Genomic DNA, 20,649 nt, shown 5'->3' with positions numbered 1-20,649 from the left:
GTACTCAAGTATGGTATGATCTGACTGGATAGCATACAAACCTTTTCACTGTATCTTGATACACACGACAACAGTAAACCAATACCAATACCCCAATGAACAGAGGTTCCAAACGATGTGTAACACAAATTTGGATGCTGATTTGTAAATGTCATTGATGAATGCTTTGAGTGTAGATGATGTGGCAATCACCATCCATATGTCCTTCTACCAAACCATGATCCATGATCCCTCGACATGAACATGACCCTGCTATCTAGCAGCTGATTATGGCCCTGGTGCATTCCCAACAACAGTTTATAATAATCCCATCCACTCAATGCCCTGACAGTCTCAAGATCCCAATTACTATCCAAAATGTAATGCTCTGACCCTCCCTCCCTATTCCATCGCTAATGAGCCTAGGCTTAACTGATGACAACCCCACAACAGCTTATTTCGGCAGCAGATGACTGGTCTTTGAGCTTGGTTAACATGCAAGGCTTCTTTTGCACACAACAGCTCAGACTTCAATGCTGCAGGGTATTTCAGGGGCATGCTAACATATAACAACATATATAACATATAACAACTACAGCATGGAAACAGGCCTGTCCGGCCCTACCAGTCCACGCCGACCATTCTCCCTGACCTAGTCTCATCTACCTGCACTCAGACCATAACCCTCCAATCCCCTCCTATCCATATACCTATCCAATTTACTCTTAAATAATAAATCTTTGAAAGGATTCTTTGCATTGATATCCATTACATTCACCATGCCCTTTTCAGGAGAAAAAGAATTTTTAGGCCATGAGCTTTACTCTGTTAGTTGGATTTTAACAGCAATAAGAGAATAGCATATCTTGTGCAGGATTGCAAGTCAAGTGGAGTTTTTTAACAATAGACAGGCCACACATTTAGATCTAGTTTGAATGATTTATAATAATTACATGTGACATCCATCTACTTTATCATGCTAATATAAAGCAATTTATCCTGGCATCTTGCTAATAACCCCTTTTAAAAAGAAACCATATACTGAAACATTATTAAAATAAATTTAGATTATGCAGACACTTATTATTCTTTCAACCAAGGTTACATTTTCTATGAATTACAGTCTATGGACGAATCTTCCCCGAACTCAAACGCTCAAAACTACGACTTCTCATGATAAGTTTGGCAGAAGCAATCTATAGGTTTCGGCAGAACATCTGGTTTGAGTTAGACCTCTTTAAAAAAAATAGCCCCTGTACTGAAGAAGCTGGTATTGAAACAGCTAAGACTATATGTTTCCACTGGTTTCAACACTACACATAGAAAAAGCCAGCTAGAACGTCAATCACCAGAGAATTCTTGGTGGCCTCTGCAGAACTGTAGAGTGTGTGTGTGTGTATATATGCATGTTTTCTTTGCCAGAGATTATGCAGTTGTTTTTGTTCCCATTTCACATCTTCATTGTACAGCTGTTGCAGTTCTTTGAGAACTAGTGACAACGCCAATCTTCTCAAGCTCACATTATTTTACTGTAACTAAATAATGCCCCCGAAACTGCAATTTTATACTGGCAACTATTTTAGAGATGGATATTATTTTCATGTTGCCTAAATGTTAGCTATATCATTTATAATTCAAAACTATGTGTGTGATATTAATTATATTAACCATGTAAGAAATTCAACTGAGATCCTGTCATTTCACTCTGATAAAAGTGAACAAATTTTGATGGAAATTGTTCAATACAAACGTTTCAATTAAAAAAATATAATCGTAAAAGAATAAAATATGCCAGTGTTTTTAGAGTTCTTTTTTTCACTTTCTCAAACAAGTAAGTTTTATAAATAACTTTACCACTGCAAAAACAAAGAAATCACCCTTTTTAATTTATCTGTGCCTCTTTGACATTATTACTCATGTAATTCATTGTGACACCCTTTAAAATATGCACCATCTCTAAAATAAATTAGATCCCTATTTCTGGATTAATAGCTGTACAGGAAAATAAAGCCTCACATTCCTAAACTTTGATTGAGGCTAATCCTTCATAAACTTGTGTGGCAATGACACAAAAATTAAGGGGCTGGGTCATTCAAAGTGAAATAATTTTAATATGAGGTTAATCAGAAAAAAACAGTGCTAGTGGAGTCTCAAAAAAAGAATTAAGGACCAATTCCTTAAAAACATTGTCTACCCTTAATTGAAGGTAAAGAGATACTTTTACGGAAAAATCAGGTCTACTGATTTATGATCATATGATCATACTGTCATATGATCGACATGCCAGAAGCAAAAGATATGCAACCATACGGATAAAATGAAACAATTCTGGATCAGAGGCCAGAGCAATTTGCTTGAAATACAGGATCAAACCTATAAAATTGAGGTCCTAAGGGCTCAAGAGCGAGAACAACGGCAATGGGGGGAAAAGTGTCAGAAGTTCAAAGAAAGGTTGAAAACGTTATGAACTCTGGTCCAGCTGCAGACAACGGCAAAGAAAAACACAAAGTGCTGGTTACTCAACGGGTCAGGCAGCTTCTCAGGAGAAAAAAGATGGGTGATGTTTCAGGTCGGGACCCTTCTACAGACTCTGTTTCTGAAGGCAATGGCAGCTGGATGTAAAGGAGGGTAATAAGAGAGCGTAAGAGGGCATCCTAAAACTATGCAAATTTTGCACATGAAATTGCAGCCAGGATTTGAATAAACAAAATGGACACATTGAAATGATGAAGTGGGTAAGCAAATGTAAATATTGGAGGATATGGACAAATTTAACAATTTATAAAACATTTCTTGTCCTCTTTGTTGTATTCAGTTTGCTATTTCTTAATACTTGCTATGATGCCCCCATAACTCATCCAGCTTAAACTGTTAGAATCACATTTATTTTTGGTTGACCCAACATTAATTTGCATCTTTAATTAAGATGAAAGTCAGATTGATGCTAAAGTGAAAAATGATCCAATAGACCCAATAATGTTTCCTCCTTCCTTTTCGACACATTCAGTCAAATACTGATACTTTTCATGTCCCACTGATACTTTTCATGATTCATGTCCCACCCCCGACATCAGTCTGAAGAAGGGTCTCGACCCGAAACGTCACCCATTCCTTCTCTCCCGAGATGCTGCCTGACCTGCTGAGTTACTCCAGCATTTTGTGAATACAGAGTTGCCTCCCTCTTGGGTTTTCTTTTTCTTGACTACATTTCTCCAATGGCTTGGCCTCCTGATTACATATATAAAGTGTGTTACAAATTCCGGATAGCAATTGGTCAAATGGGAAAAACAAACACCGTCCAGATTTTTTTAATTTATTATTGCAGTCACATCTTTTGTTCCTCTTTCTGTAGTGGTGCCTCAACAATCAGAGATAAAAATCTGAAGAAAGTGGATTTTCAAAAGAATTGTAATCATCTTTGTAACAGCGCTTTGGAATATTAACTTATCCTCAGTGTATCACAACCTATCATGAATATACACAACAAAAAGAGGAACACAAATGCTGTTCAGACTCTTGTTAAAATAGTTTATGTGGATTCAGAACTGATGACCTTACAAGAGAACTTAGAACAACACAGGAACATACCCACTAGTCCACAATGTCTGTGCCAACTCTGAAGCCAATTTTAACTGCACATCTGTTTGCTCATCGTCTCTACCCACACTTTTCTGCCTTGTGTCTGTCTAAATGACTTTTAAATGCTGCTCACATATCTACTTCTGTATTTTACTGAATATGTCCAAAAGAGGAAGGAAATATTGTCAGCCCAATCAACCATTTTAGCTTCAACATCAATATGATCAGATGTGAATAACAATTTGAATTCCTTCCCATATGATTTCATCATTTATCAATACTTTCGGCTGTTCCATAACACAGAATGACAAGGATGGACGAATTGCTTTTGTATACAAGAAGGTAAGCCTTTTGCCTGCTCAAACAACATCAGGCAAATTCTAGAGTGTACTGAAGTTTACTGACAAGAGATAGACACAGAGTGCTGGACTAACTCAGCGGGTCAGGCAGCATCGCTGCAGGAAAAGGATGGGTGACATTTCGGGCTGGAACCCTTCTTCTGAAGAAAGGTCCCAACCCAAAACATCACCTATCGATGCTCTCCAGAGATGCTGCCTGACCCACTAAGTTATTCCAGCACTTTGTGCCCATCTTTGGTATAAACCAGCATCTGCAGTTCTTTGTTTTTAATGACAAAAATACTGGATGAACAATGGAAAGGCTCGAGTTCAAAAGCCAACAGATCTGGGAGTGCAAAGCAAAATAAAGAATCTCTCAACTTGGAGCCGGTACCAGTAAAAAAAAATTACTATGAAAGGCAGTCTAAAGTTTAAACCTCCGATTCATGCGATTTTCTTTAGAGCAAGGATCAAGGATTGTCTTATTCACTTTTCAATCCCAGTGAATTTATCAATGATTTTTGAAATTATTCTACAAATCCAGTGATTTCATTTAAAAAAACCTTCTACAACCAAGAAAAAAGGAGATAGTCATACATCGCAAACAGGCTCTTTAGCCCAACTTATCCATGCCGATGAAGATGCCCCATCTAAGCTGGACCCATTTTCCCTCATTTCATGCATCTCACACTGAGAAACTCCAAAGATACTTCTTCCAAACAAGTGTTAGATTTTTGAGTCAATCACCAGTCTATTGACATCACTATTTTGCTTATTTTGTTTAGCCTGAGATAGCAAATTCAGTAAAGATTTTAGAAAGTCAGCTCTTGCACCAAAATCTCTACAGCTAATTTCTGATTGGTTGCAATATGTGATTGGAAAATCGTCCTACAGTTTACAAAGATTAATAATCTTTCAACAAAGAAATAAAACAAATCCAGGTGAATTTGAACAGACACTTGTGAAAACACAAAAAAGGCTTAAGCTCATGGGTCAAAGATCATGATATTATTACAAGGAGAACTCCCACTCATGGGACCATTGCAATGTGACAGCTGCTGTTAATGATTGGAGCAAAGTGAGAAATGTGAGACTGAAAGCCTACTATCAGGAAAACAAAAGGAGTAATATGTATTGCGAAGGTTTGGAATTTGCTGGGAACTGCCTAGTTCCCTCATAAATGCTAAATTTTTACAACTCCTGCACAAATGTGGAAGTCCCACCTAGATCCAGCAGCAATTCCCTAGCTGCCATAGAGTCTTCAGTCCTCACAACTCTAGTGATTCGGGTTCAATTCTGAACTCTGATGCTGCCTGTATGTAGGTGAATGGTAGAATCAGGGGAGGAGTTAATGAGAATGCAGGGACGACAAAAAGTGGAAATAAAAGTGGAAAGAAATAGTGTACATTGGTGGTTGATTGTCAGTTGATTAAGTGGGCCAAAGGGCTGTATTTCGCTCTGGATCTGAAATCCCACGTGCATCGTGAGAATATTCTCACCAGAGGCACCGCAGCGGTTAATAGCAGCAGCAAATTACCACCTTCTCAAGGGAAATTAATGAAGGACCATAAATATTGGGCTTGCAAGTGACATCCAGATCCCAAAAGGTGAATAAACAAGATTCCTTGCTGAATATGTTTAATAAATGAAAATTATTAATCATTGAAGAAAACAGGTATTATGGTAATAGTCCAGGAGCTTATTGACCTTATTATGATGCAGAAGGAGGCTATTTGGTCCATGCTTGCTCTTCGGAGAAATATCAGCCTCGTTTCCTCTCTTATTTCTCTGTAATCCTGCTTCTTCACTCTCACATGCCCATCAACCCTCCTTTGATTCTTTTGCTACTTGGCTGCAATAGGGGTTAACATACAGCAGTAAATCTGGATCAGCAGGGTTCAGACTAAATTCAGGTAATTAATAGTGATAGGGACATTATAGACATGGGTACAGACAGGCATTTCTGTGGCTGGAAGTGAGACTCCAGGATGGTGTATTGCCTCTGTGGTACCATGGTCAGTGATGTGTCTGAGCACATTCTGAGGAGACGGTGAGCAATCAGAGATCATGGTACAAATGGCATAGGTAGGAAGGTACATGTGGTGCTGCATAGAGAATTGAGGCAATTTAGCAGTAGGCTAAAAACCAGGACCTTTGAACTGCTAATCTGTGGATTACTACTGTGCCGTGATCAGTTGAAGCAAGAAATATAAAGAGTACAGTTCAATATGTCGTTAAGGAGTTGGTGCAAGTGGGAAGGCTTCAGATATATGGATCATTGAGCACCGTTCCAGGGCAAATGTGATCAATATAAGAGTGATGGGATGCACCTGAACAGGAGGGGAACTAACATCCTCATAGAGCTCAAAACATGATTTCCTCTCGTTAAAACCAAACGTACAGCAGGAGTTCCTTCTCCGGAAGAATTGGACCAGTTCAAAGTGGTAGTTCATCATCGCCATCTTAGGAGTAATCAGTAAACAGTGGCTTGCTGGTGATGCATGCATTACTTAAGCTAATAACTAAACTTAGAATTGTGAACGGTTTGTTTCATTGCAATTTATACTTACGAAAGTTTGGCAGAGACCAATCTTGCTTTAATAGTATTCCATCTTTGAGTCCAAGGTTTTCACTTTACAAACTGAATTGAGCTCAGTGATAAATGGGCTCAAGATATATGTTGTGGGTGATGGAGAAATGGAAGTGAATTTTCCAGATGGTTCAAACAAAAACCATCATGACTTGTCACGACGCAAGCAAGTGGATATTTGAACAGTCTGAAGGAATTGAACTTCAAAAGCTAGTTATACAAAAGCATGGCAATTCTGAATCTCAAGTTTCCCGAATTCTGAAAAGAAAAACAGGTGTCTTGAAGGTCTGGAAAAGAAATGAGAACCAGAATAGAAAACAAAGCCTGAAAAGCAAGAGTCAAACTGGATGAAGCACTGGCTAGAAGGATTATAAAAAACGGAGAAACTTGAATTTTTGTAGCACTTTTTACAATTTCAAAACATCTTAGTGAGATTTTACAGTAGTCACTGCTGTAATATATAAAAATGCAGAAATTAGGTTCACACAAAGAGCAGATAAACTATCAGTGATAATGCTGGTTGAGTGCTAAATATTGGACAGGATACTGCTACTTGAAGAGAAGGGAAGCAGTCATGGGATGGATCATTCATGGCACCTGAGACAATTTAATACCCTTTGTGATAAAGGGTTCCTCGAATGGTGGGCATTTCTTCAATACTCCCCCGAGTTATTGATATAGATTAGGTACTCCATTTTGGAGAAGGCAAAACCTTCTGAAAGAGGTGAGGGCGATACCTCAGAGCTAAGAGCAAGAACTATGTCACAAAAGGGTTTAGCAGACCTCCACCGATAACAGTCTGATGAAAGCTAAAGCTCATACTTCCATCGTTCTTGACATGGGAAGCTTTGAAGCATCGGGTGGTATGGGGGCCCAAGAAGACACATCAGTGTTCTCCCTTGCGAACCGTGCGGAGAAAGCGTTGAGATCATCCAGGATGATACCTCTCTGTCACTGCCAGTGGGTTCACCTTGTAGGAAGTGAGAGCGTGCAAGCTCTGCCACAGCTGCTGAAAGTCCATCTCATCCTCCAATTTAGAGGAAAAGTCCCTTTTAACTTTTTGATCGCCTCGTTGAGGTCCTTCCTGGATTTCTGATATGAATTTGCATTGCCAGACTTGAGTACCCGACATCTGAGCTCAGAAGATTTTCGGACCAAAGCTTCTGGTTGGGGAACAGTCAGATGGTTTTGGTAGGAAAACTCCCTTCCACAAACAGTTCTTTGCAAAGTTCAGTAACAACCAAGAAATATTAATTCAGATCCATTGCCCAGTCCTTGCATATTTCCCAGGAATGAGTGATAGCACAGGGCAGGGTTGGGGTGAGATAATTGTCGGTCAGAGCTGGAGTATATTAAGAGATCAAAGGGCAACAACTATAAGACACAAAAGAAAATATTTTATAAATCTCAAAGGCATATTCCAGCGAATATGAAAGTTTCAATAAGAAGTATTTACAATTTGTGACTATAAAAATTAAGGATATCAAATTGAAAGAAAAGGCATCCCATTCTGTGAAGATTGGTGCCAGGCTAGACAATTGGAATTTTTTTTAGAAACCTGGAAAGATAACCAAAAAAAAATCATAAAGCGAGGGGAAAAAACACGTTAACAAGCAAATAATATAAAGAACTAGAGCAGCTAAAGCAAATATTTTAAGGGATGAGATTTTTCAGGAAATAAAATTGGGAAGTAGGGAGGGTACAGCGGATACAGCACAGTCCCGCAGTGGTCGAGTTGCTGCCTCACAGCGCCAAAGATCCTGGGTTCGATCCTGACTATGGGTGATGTCTAAACAGAGTTTGCATGTTCTCCCTGTGACCACGTGGGTTGTCTCTGGGTGCTCCCGTTTCTTCCCACATTACAAAGACGAGCATATTTGTAGGTTAAATGGCTTCCATAAATTGTCCCTAGAGCGTAGGATAGAACTAGTGTATGAGTAATCGATGGTCAGCGTGGATTTGGTGGGCCGAAGGGATTGTTTCCAAGCTGTATCTCTAAAACTAGAGAATTGGTAGAGATTTTTAATTCAGACACTAATAAACATCCCGATAATAATAGATGATCAAAGGCCACAGGGATGCAAGATCTTAAAATAACCATTATCACGGAAATAAGCCCCATTGATGGTGCGGAGATGGTGCTTGCATTGGTTGTAATCTATTAAAATTCTTCAGAATCCGTAGAGGACTCCAAGGAAGAGGAAAACATAATATCATAATTCAAGAAAGGAGGGAGACAGAAAATGTAAGCCTATACATCAGTTAAGTTAACATCTGTTATTGGGGAAATGCTGGAGTCCATTACTAAACAGGTAAACATAGAACTTTTAAAAAATATATAAAATAATTTGATTTAGGAAAGCGAAATTACCTTCAACAAATTTGCGAGAATTCTTTATGGGTGGAATAATCAGTTTGGATAAGGGAAACCAGCAGTTGTGACATTGTTGAAGTTCCAGAAGGCATTAGATAAGGTACCATGTAAAAGGTTACTGGACAAGATAGGAGTGCAGAAGGTTAGAGTTAATATATCAGCATACATAGGAAAACACTGAACTAACAGAAACAAAGTTTGGCATAAATAAGTCTGATGAGACATGACGAGTCCATAAAATTCCTACTGTGCAGAAAACTACAAGAGTTTTATGATCTCCAGAAAGGTGCTGACGCAAATGCAGACTTTAGACTCAGAGATACAGCAGATATAAATTAAAATGTACAAGAGTTGGAAATTAGAAACATTTTGCAGGTTGAATCTGTAGCAAGGAAGACAAATGCAATGTCAGCATTCATTTTGGGACTAGAATATAAAAGCAGGGATGTAATGCTGAGGCTTTATGAGGCACTGGACAAACCACATTTGGAGTATTGTGAGCAGTTTTGGGCTCCATATCTGAGAAGGAATGTGTTGGCATTGGAGAGGGTCCAGGGGAGGTTTACGAGAATGATCCGGGGCATGATTGGGTTAACTAACATATGATGAGCATTTGACGGCTCTGGGCCTGTACTCGCTGGTTTACAAGGGGGGGAGGAGGGATCTCATTGAAACATACGGAATAATGAAAAGCCTTGGTAGAATGGATGTAGAGAGGATGTTTCCACTAGTGGGAGAGTCTAGGACCAGCGGGCACTGCTTCAGTATTAATAGACGTGCTTTTTGAAAGGAGATGAGGAGGAACTTCCTTAGCCAGAGGGTGGTGAATCTGGAATTCATTGCCACAGATGGCTGTGGAAGTCAAGTCATTGGGTATTTTTAATGCAGAGATTGACAGGTTGTTGATTAGTAAGGGTGTCAAATGTTACGGGGAGAAGGCAGGAGAATGGGGTTGAGGGAAAAGGGTAGATCAGCCATGATTGAATGGCGGCATAGACTCGATGGGCCAAATGGCTTCATTCTGCTCCTATGACTTATGAGCAAATGAACATGAAAATTAGCAAGGGAAGTTTGTCACTCTAATTCTCGGTCAATTCATTTCATTAAAAGATAGGAAAAGCTTGGTTATCGGGTACAGAGGTTGATGACTTTTAATCTCCAAAAATAAAATAAAATCCATGTTTTCTTGGTAGTTCTGGAGAAGTGAACTTCATCTTATATATCTCACTACTTCTTAGTAAATTCATATTTTATCATAAGATTTGGAAATAAGCAATTTTTATTATAGGTTTATATACACAGCCTACATCCTGAAATAGTTGGAAAATCCAGCCTAAGTATTTGCTGTCAAAATGAAAACTTGGTTGCCATAGCATCATAGCAAACTAGTGGCTGTTTATCAGGGAAAGAATCATCAGTAATTTTACCAAATCGATTAAGAAAAAATCTTTCCATATGTTTTCAGATTATGCAGAACAACAAAATTTGTTGGTCAGTTGCTCTGGTTTCGGGTCACTAATGCCCATTAGTTATACCAGATATGTGAGATGTCACCATTGCGCATCACACCAGGAGTCAATGACAGACACAATCTGAGGAAGGTGGCAGTCTGATGGTATTCCGTCTTTACTTTTCAAGTCGTCATTCAAGTTTATTTTCATATACAGAACTGTGAGGTACAGATACAACGAAAACCTTGCTCGCAGCAGCATTAATTGGCAACAGATCGGCCCTATACGCAGAAAATTGCAGATAGTTGTGGATGTAGCCCCATCCATCACACAACCACCCTCTCTCCCACTCACTCCCCATCTATACTTCGTGTTGCCTTTGGAAAGCAGCGAACATAATCAAGGATATTTTTCACCTCAGTCATTCCTTCTTCTCCCCTCACCCATCAGGTAGAAGATACAAAAGGTTAAAAGCATGTACTACCAGATTTAAGAACTTCTTCCCTGCTTTCGTAAGACTACTAAACTACTCGCATAAGCTAAGGGTGTAGTCCCATCACCCAACTTACCTTGTTGTAGCACTTGTAGTTTTCCTTTGGAACACGATAATATTGTAACACAATATTCAGCACTCTTTTTTTCTCTCTGCTCCTCCTGTTGGACTTGTGCATCAATCCTGACCTGTAATTCGTTCACTTCCCACTGACTTAATTACTTTTTCTTGCCGATCCTTCATTGCCTCGAAACTGAGGGGCTTGCTAGAGAGATTCCGGGGACAGTTAAGCATCAACCATATTGCTCTAGGCCTGACCAGATAAGGATTATACATATCCTTTCTGAAAAGTTGTCAGGGTATCACATGTTTTTTTACAATACAATACAATATATCTTTATTGTCATTGTACAGGGGTATAACGAGATTGGGAATGCGCCTTCCATACGATACAATAAATTAATTAGCTTAAGGGCGGCACGGTAGCGCAGCGGTAGAGTTGCTGCTTTACAGCGAATGCAGCGCCGGAGACTCAGGTTCGATCCTGACTACGGGTGCTGCACTGTAAGGAGTTTGTACGTTCTCCCCGTGACCTGCGTGGGTTTTCTCCGAGATCTTCGGTTTCCTCCCACACTCCAGACGTACAGGTATGTAGGTTAATTGGCTGGGTAAATGTAAAAATTGTCCCTAGTGGGTGTAGGATAGTGTTAATGTACGGGGATCGCCGGGCGGCACGGACTTGGTGGGCCGAAAAGGCCTGTTTGCGGCTGTATATATATGATATGATATGATAATCAGTATAAATTTAGACAACCCAATGAAACAAAATTAGAAACAGTTTTAAAACAGAATAAAGTGCAAGTAGATCTGTGCCGGTTCACTGTGCGATGTGACCATCCGGCTCAGCAGGACCGGTTCATAGCAGCTATGGCCCTGGGGATGAAGCTGTTCCTGAGTCTGGAGGTGCGGGCGTAGAAGGCCTTGTAGCGTCTGCCCGATGGTCGAAGTTCGAACAGACTATTGCAGGGGTATGAGGAGTCTTTGTGAATGCTGGTGGCTTTTCTGAGGCATCGTGTGTTGTAGATGCCCTCCAAGGCTGGTAGTTGTGTTCCGATAGTCTTCTGAGCTCTATGGACTACCCGCTGAAGAGCTCTCCTCTCTGCCTCTGTGCAGCTGAGATACCACACAGGGATGCCATGCGTTAGGATGCTCTCTATGGTGCAGCGGTAGAAGGTCGTCAGCAGCTGTTGGGGCAGACCGGACTTTTTCAGTGTTCTCAGATAGAACAGTCGTTGCTGCGCCTTCTTGACCAGTGCAGCAGTGTTAGTGGACCACATGAGGTCCTCCGAAATGTGAGTGCCCAGAAACTTGAAGCTGGACACTCTTCACTTGCTTCATATTTACCATCACTTAAAAGAGACTTTTAAATTCTAGATAGATTTATTTGATTATCTAAACTTATTTTCTCACGACTGAATAAAGAATTCAGATTTAAGTACAAATTGCAGAACTGTATTCAATTTAATAATCAGCTAATGTATAACCTATTCTTAAAAATCGCCCCAGATTATCTTGGGTGCATCAAATCATCTGTGCTTGCCACTCCCTTTCTTAATGATCCACAAGATTCCCCCCCCCCCCCCATCTGATCAGAGATAATCTGCAATGTGCCTTTAAATAATAAATCCAGCCCACAAAAATGTTTTCACAGCTGGTTGAACCCCAGGCTAAACCAGCTGCCAATCAGCTTGTATGTTTGTGAAGTTCTTCAAATGGAAAAACATTCAAAAACCATTAAAAATGAATTGTTTATAGAATATTCAAATGATTAAAACTTAGTAAAATAAAGTTTAAAGCACTTAAATACAGTTACATTTATTTAGCTCAATTAAAATACAATTTATTTTAACCTTACCCTTTCTCAAAATGAAACCAGTTGTTGAACCTGGCATAGACAAAATGCTGGAAACACTCAGTAGGCCAGGCATCATCTGTGGAAAGAAAACAGAGTTATTGTTTCAGGTCGAAGAACAAGGTCTGCTGAGCAGTCTCCGATCCAAAACGTTAATTCTGTTTCTCTTCCCACAGATGCTGTCTGATCTGCTCTGTGTTTCCAGCACTTTTTCCTTTTCCTCCAGAAATCTTAATTCAATTTTTTAGACTGGTAGAGATTTAACAGGCAATTTTCCCAGAGTTCAACGTGAGGGTGCACAAGGACTGGCAACAATAAGAGCCTCTCAGGAAGTTTGGAACTTTTAGTTTTGTGCCAACGTGAATAGACGTCCTAAATCTTTTCATAGTTATTTGGAGAAATGTCACTGGTATTATTCAGGTCAGCCCGAGACATTATTTACAATGACATTGCTTTGTCCAAGAGGAGTGTTAAGCAAATGATACTGTATTCAGAATACTGTATCAATGTATTCTTTCTTAAAAGAAAGTGATTACAATCTTTTGATATTTTTCAGCATTAGTTCACGGTTTTACAACAAACCAGCGGTTATTAAACCATATCAGTGAAAATATTAAACGACAGAACTGAATGCAAATGTCAAGGGAAAATCACCAAAATAACAAACAAAGAAGTAAAAATGCTGCAGATGATACAAGCCCAGATTTTTTTATATGCATGGATCAATATCCGGCACCAGTTTACACAAAGCACTGAAATATATCGCTTAATGATGTGGAAAGGAAAAGGCTATGAATATTATGTTACAGGTCCAATCTGATGGCTTTTAACAGACTGTAAAATCTAGCTGCAGCTATTCCTGAGAGTCTGGATCATTTATGGTAAAACCTTCTGAGGGGGACGAAGAAAAAGCTTCGGAACATTTATTGGCCATTCGGTTGACTGTGCAATTCTTATTAAAAAAGTTGTAAACTGGCAGATATTTAATTACAAAGCTGTGTTTCAACAGCGTCTAATTTACATCTACATTTGATGGTGAAGTACATTACCTTAACAAAATAAATCATGGTTACCTTACCTGATACATTCCAACTCCTATGTGTTTTGGCTCGATTTTTACCAACTCAGCCAATGGATCCTGAACACGTCTTGCTATGGAGACTGAAGAGGGAAAACAGACAGGAAACACAAGGCTGTTGAAACATGTAATTTAAATCATTTTCAGAACAAGATTTACCCTTCAGTTTCTTCATCAATTTTAGCATACAAAACACATCAAAATTATTGCTCAAGAACATATTTATAAATATAATTTTATTAAAATAATCTCTTTAGTTAAAAAGCTAGGAATGAGCTAAATCATCTTCTAATTGCAATAACTAATTCGCTAAAATCACCTTGTTAAGAGATGAATGCTGTCAGTAACTTATATTTTGCTGTTTTATTAACTTAAATTTAAATGTTTAACTAGTTATTCGTGCCTAGTCATACACCATGTGAAAATGGGTTTTACCAACAAATAATCTGTTTCAGTGACATTTCCTTGTTGCTGTTGTTGGCCTACATTCCAGCAGAATTTTGCATCACTGAAAAAAATGGAAGCTAATGTACAATATAAAGAGCATGAGAAAAAAATCATGGTCTCATGATGGCTCTTCAGCAACTCATCCAGGTACTTGCTAAGTGTGTTGAAAATATCTTCTTGCACATCTTTTCAAGCAATTTTTTGTTATCAGCTCTCCCAATCACTTTAAATGTGGCTATTCTGCAATAGGGAAATAGCGAAAAGATAAATATTTATTCCATCTAGGCCTCTCCATTTCATTTACTTAAATTCTCCATCGCATCACAAACTCTGCCTAGTCTCCTCACATAACTATTTCTGCTTGCCTGAAATAAGCAGCAGTTTGCACATTGGCTCGGTGTTGTTCCTTTCAGCATGGTAACAGGTAAATTCTTCATTGAAGAAGTGGACTCACAGCACATTCGTGAGACCCAGAGCAACATCGAGTCTCTGTCTCTGCAAGTGACTGGTTGACAAGACAGCACTGACAATTGTGAAGACTTCCTCCAAAATCTCCATCTAACAAATATGCCATTTATATTGAACTTTTCTGAACGTTTTTGACATCTGGTCGATGTTCAAAGACTCTGCAACCAACCTACAGCCACAGAATTCATCAGTAAGTGTGCAGAGGAACGCGAGCCTAAGATGACAACATGATTGTTCACCAACCGGAAACCATGGATGAATCGTGAGGTCCATTACCAGGTGACGTGTAAAGATACACATAGTAGTTTAAATAAATTAAATAAACACATCTTCCTTGAAGCAGCCACTGCTGCAATGAACCTGCTGTATTTGCATCAGATCTAACCAGGTGGTGCAGAAATCTCATGACAATGATTTGTTGAGCAGAAGGCCGAGTTACTACCATCATGTAGAATTTCCCAGTTGAAGGCGTGTCTACTTGTCATTTCATCGCAGATCGAGGTGGAAGATTTGCCCCTATGATTATTCATCCCTGGCCTTGTACATTTTCACTGTCCCCTCTCTTGTGTGATCACATCCTTCCTGCAGTGCAGTGACCATAACTGTATTCCTGATTTTCTCTTTGACCTAACTTATGTTTTAGACAGCTCTTATTTTTAGGTTTATTATTGTCACATGTACCAACGTACATTGAAAAGATTTATTTTACATGCTGTCCAAACATATTTTTGGCATTAGCCTCATCAGTCAGAGTATTGAGTAAAGAAGTTGGGGGGGGGGGGGGGGGGTTGTGTTATAGTTGTTCAAGACATTGGTGAGACCACATTTAGAGTATTGGGTTCGGCTTTGGTTACCCAGTTACAGGAAAGATATTGTTAAGGTAGAAAGGGTGCAAATAATATTTACGAGGATGTTGCCAGGACTCGAAGGCCTGAGCTACAGCGAGAGGTTGAGCTGGGCAAGACTTTACACCTTGGAGCACAGAATAATGAGGGTAATCTTATAAAGGTGGAGAGGATCATGAAAAGAATAGATAAGTTAAATACAATGTCTTTTACCCAGACGAGGGGAATCAGGAACCAGAGGACATAGGTTTAAGGTGAGGGGGGAAAGGATTTAATAGGAACCTGAGGGGCAACATTTTTTTTTACACAAAGGTTGGTAGGTATATGGAATGAGTACCAGAGGAGGTCGTTGAGGCAGTTACGATCACAACATTTAAGAAATATTAAGATCGGCATATGGATAGAATAGGTTTAGGGGGATATGGGCAAGGCAAGCAGGTGGGACTAGTGCAGATATGTATGTTGGTCGGCGTGGGCGAGTTAGGCCGAAGAACCTGTTTCCACGCTGTATGATTCTATAGCTTTTCTATGAGATCAGATATATCATACATGGATACAACCAGTTCAAACTCAAGTACATTCGATAGAGTAAAAGGGAAGCTACAGAGTGTGAACATTGCGAAATGGTGCTATACTTACAGGTAGAAAAGAGATTTAGAAGAGTAAAGCAATTAAATCAGATGACAGTAGATTCTTCTCTGGGAAGAGCATGCAGAGTTGCCAGGCTCTGGTGCACCTATATTCACGTCTAGGCCAATAATATCCTCTACCACTTTGCAACTTAATCTATCTATCTGCCATTCTTGGAATGCAGTCGAAAGTCCTTCTATTCTTTTGTATATGTCAGTATTATTGCTAATTTATTGTACATTCCCTTACTTTGTTTGACCTCCCCAAATATATTATCTCATACTTCTACAACATAAATTTCATTTGTCACTTTTGTGCACCCAAAAGTAGTCCATTCTTAAGCCTAGAACAACAAACAAACTGCTAATTTTGATATAAAACCTCTTAAGTGTGGTGTTAATTATGTTCACGTGGAGATCTTTAACATACACAATTAAAAGCAAACAGCCAAAGATCATGCCTGCAGAATCTCTCTGCATAAAATTCTCTGTTCACTAAAGATCCAGTCAATCTGGGCGGCACAGTGGCACAGAGATAGAATTTCTGCCTTACAGTGCCAGAGACCCGGTTCAATCCTGACTACGGATGCTGTCTGCATGGAGTTTGTATATTCCCCCTGTGACCGTACATTTTAATTGCCACACACATCTCCATTAAACTTTTCCCCTCTCGTCTTAAAGCTATGCCCTCTAGTATCTGACATTGCAACCCTGGGAAAAAATTCTGACTATCTACACCTCTCATTTTATATAGGTCTACTAGATCACCCCTCAGCCTCTGATGCTCTGGAGAAAACAATTCACATTTGTCCAACTTATCCTTACAGCTAATACCATCTAATTCAGTAAACGTCCTGGTGAATCTCTTCAGAACTCTCTCGAAAGCTTTCAGATCTTTCCTGTAAAGGGCGAAGAGATCTGCACTCAACACTACAAATGTGGCCTACTCAAAGTTTTATATAGCTATAACATGACTTCCTGACTATTATACTCAATGCTTAGAACAATAAAGGGAAGCATGCCATTTTTTTTACCATCTTAAATACTTGTGTTGCTACTTTCATGGATCTATGAACTTGTACCCAAGATCCCTCCATATATCAATGCTCATAAGGTTGCCGCCATTTACTGTACACTTTCCTCTAACATTTGACCTCCCAAACTGCAACACCTTGCACTTGTCTCAAACTACTATTGCTGTTTCTCTGCTCATTTTTTCAACTGCTCTCCATGCTGCTGTGTGCTTCCTGACTATCTGCAACTCCACCAATTTTGGTGTTATCTACATATATCACAGACAACTGTGATCCTTGCAGATCATCGGCACGTCTTTGGAATGTGGGAAGAAACCAGAGCACCTGGAGAAAACCCAGGCGGTCACAGGGAGATCATGCAAATTCCACACAGACAGCACCCATAGTCAGAATCAAACCCGGATCTCTGGAACTGTAAGGTAGCAACTCTACCGCTGCGTCACTGTGCCACATGCAATATTCTTCAATAATTCCCCTACCACTGATGCAAGTGACATCAGCCTATGCTTCTGTCATTTCATTGAGAAATCAGTCTAACATAATCCATAATTAAAGACATACTTTACACATTAATGAATACCATGAAATACATTATTGGTATTACTTGCATAAAGAATGTTTTAAAATATATGGGAGAATTTACGTAAAGTCAGATATTCGGTAATTAGGTCATTCGTAACCCTAGAAGCCTCAAAATCACAAACGACCTTTTCCTCTCCTCCGACGCTGGCAACCTCAACATCCTCATCCTACTTGACCTCAGCGCCGCCTTTGACACCATAAATCACTCCATTCTCCTCACCCGACTTGAAACCTTTAACATCACCGGCACAGCCCTATCCTGGTTCAAATCTTACCTCTCTGACAGGCACCAGTTCATCTCCATTAACAACTGTAAATCCCCCACCGCTCCCCTCCCCCAAGGTGTCCCCCAAGGCTCAGTCCTTGGCCCCCTCCTCTTCATCCTCTACCTGTTCCCCCTTGGTCAATTAATCCGCCGTCATGGTCTCAACTTCCACTGCTTCGCCGATGATATCCAGCTCCTCATCTCCACCACCACACACTCTACACTGACAAACTGCATCACTGAAATAAAATCTTGGCTTCAATCAAATTTCCTCAAACTCAACTGCAACAAATCTGAAATCATCATCATTGGTCCAAAAACGCTCACCAAATCCACCCAAAACTTCATCCTCAATATTGAAGGTCTCCCAGTAACCACCTCCCCTCACATCCGGAATCTTGGAATCATCTTTGATCAAACCCTCTCCTTCGACAAACATATCAAACACATCACAAAGACAGCCTTCTTCCACCTCAAAAACATTGCCCGTCTCCGTCCATGCCTCTCCTCCACAGCTGCAGAAACCCTCATCCACGCCTTCATCACATCCCGTCTGGACTACTGCAACAGCCTCCTCTATGGCGCACCCTCAAAAATCATCAGTAAACTTCAATACATTCAAAACTCCGCTGCCCGTCTACTCACCCACACCCCGATCTGTGACCATATCACCCCCGTCCTTTACAAACTCCACTGGCTCCCCATCCCCCAGAGAATCCAGTACAAAATCCTCCTCATGACCTTCAAAACCCTCCATAACCTGGCCCCATCCTACCTGACCGACCTCCTCCACAGGCACACTCCCACCTGCACCCTCCGCTCTGCTGCTGCCAATCTCCTATCCCCCCACATCAGGACCAAACTCAGATCCTGGGGGGACAGGGCTTTCTCCATCGCTGCTCCCACCCTATGGAACTCACTACCCCAAACCGTCAGACTCCTCCACACTCACCACATTCAAAACATCACTGAAGTCTCACCTGTTCAGTACTGCCTTCAACCACTGAAGGTCACCTCACCTTCTGTCTCCTTTCTCTGTTCGTTTACTTATTTATCTATTTATTCACTTCCCTATGTTCTCTAAATCCCTGTAAAGTGTCTTTGAGTATATGAAAAGCGCTATATAAATGTAATGCATTATTATTATTATTATTAATGTTAAGTCCCAAGTGTCGTGACCTATCTACTCAGAAGATGAGGTGTTGTTCCTTGAGTTTACATTGGGAATTGTTGAAACAACAAACAAAGGCAAGTGCAGGGAGCTCAGAGGGGGAATGGGACAGAAAACTGATGTGACAGGCTTCTGGAAGCTCAGAGTCATTCTTGCAGACAGAACAGATATTCTGCAGATGGACAAAAATGCTGGAACAACTGAAAGCGTCAGGCAGCATCTCTAGGGGAAAAAAAAGGACGGGGAGTTTTGGGTCGGAACTCCTCTTCATTCTGAGTCTAAGGAGGGAATCTGTGGAGGGAAATACATTGACGGCATTTCTGCTTGGAGAGGGCTGGTTGAAAGAAGTGAGGGCGAGGGACGGGGCAAGAGTTGGCAAGTGATAGGCAAATCCAAATAATAAAGGGTTGATAGGCAGGTGCATCGAGTGGGGGCGATAGGGTGGAAATAGTCATCGTGGGTGGAGGTGTAAGTGCAAAAGACAAAATGGTGCAATCTGATAAGAAGGTGGAGTAAACCATCTTTTCATGCACCCTCTTAGCTTTGGAGTAAAGGTGGTGGGTAGAAAGGAATGGGTGGGAAGAAAAAGAGAATTCAATGTCATTGCTACCTATGAGGTGGTGTTCTTCCAGTTTGTGTGTGGCCTCACTCTTGCAGTGGAGGAGGCCGAGGACAGATGGGTCTCTACGGGAATGGGAAGGAGAATTAAAATGGCTCGTAACTGGGAGCTCCAATGGCCCTGGTGGACAGACCACACGTGTTCAGCGAAGCAGTCATCCAGTCTGCGTTTCCTCTTATCGATGTAAAGGAGGCCAGAGCAAGAGCAACCAAAGCAATAGACACGGTTGGAGGACATTTTAACAGATACTTGGATTTCCAATTCTCTGTCCCTTCAAATATTTATGAAACATCTTAGGATTTTATTTGATTTCATCTGCCAATATCTTTTCAAGTACCATGTTAGCCCTCTGAATTTTATCTCAAATTGCAATTTTTATATTCTTCCAGCCCTTCTGCTCTGTTGAATTATTGGTATCTGTTATAAGCTCCACTTACTTTCAACTCTGCGTGCTCCTCAATATCTATAAGAGGGTCTAGATTTACTTTCAATTAGTTATTTCTTATCCATTTGCCAGATTACATTTCAGCCTATTAAAATTGGCCTCACCCCAATCCAGACTTTTATTTTTAAACACAGTTTATCTTTGTCCTTTTGTCCCCATGCTAAATCAAACTGAATTATGATCACTGCCCCCTATGTTGGCCCACTGCCAAACTGTTCCCTATGTCTCAGATCATTTCTCAAAACTAGTTCCAGTACTGCACTTTTTCACATTGGACTTGTTTGCATTGGATTTTTAAAAAATCTTAAATTCATTTGAAAAAATTTGCTACATCTACATAATTTTCTCTT

At 40.2% G+C, this 20,649-nt stretch overlaps 1 protein-coding gene across 1 annotated transcript in view; it reads right to left on the bottom strand.

Moving 5' to 3' along the window:
- The window catches only part of srbd1 (S1 RNA binding domain 1), a 210,512-nt gene that overhangs the window by 92,845 nt on the left and 97,018 nt on the right, over window positions 1-20,649 (bottom strand). Inside the window, exon 17 of the mRNA XM_078405828.1 lies at window positions 13,795-13,877. Coding sequence (XP_078261954.1) covers window positions 13,795-13,877 — 83 coding nt within the window. The remainder of the gene's footprint in view (window positions 1-13,794; window positions 13,878-20,649) is intronic.

Source organism: Rhinoraja longicauda, chromosome 9, assembly GCF_053455715.1.
Source record: "Rhinoraja longicauda isolate Sanriku21f chromosome 9, sRhiLon1.1, whole genome shotgun sequence".
NCBI lineage: Eukaryota > Metazoa > Chordata > Chondrichthyes > Rajiformes > Arhynchobatidae > Rhinoraja > Rhinoraja longicauda.
Note: the sequence above shows the minus strand (reverse complement) of the source record. Positions and strands in the feature narration are given on the sequence as shown.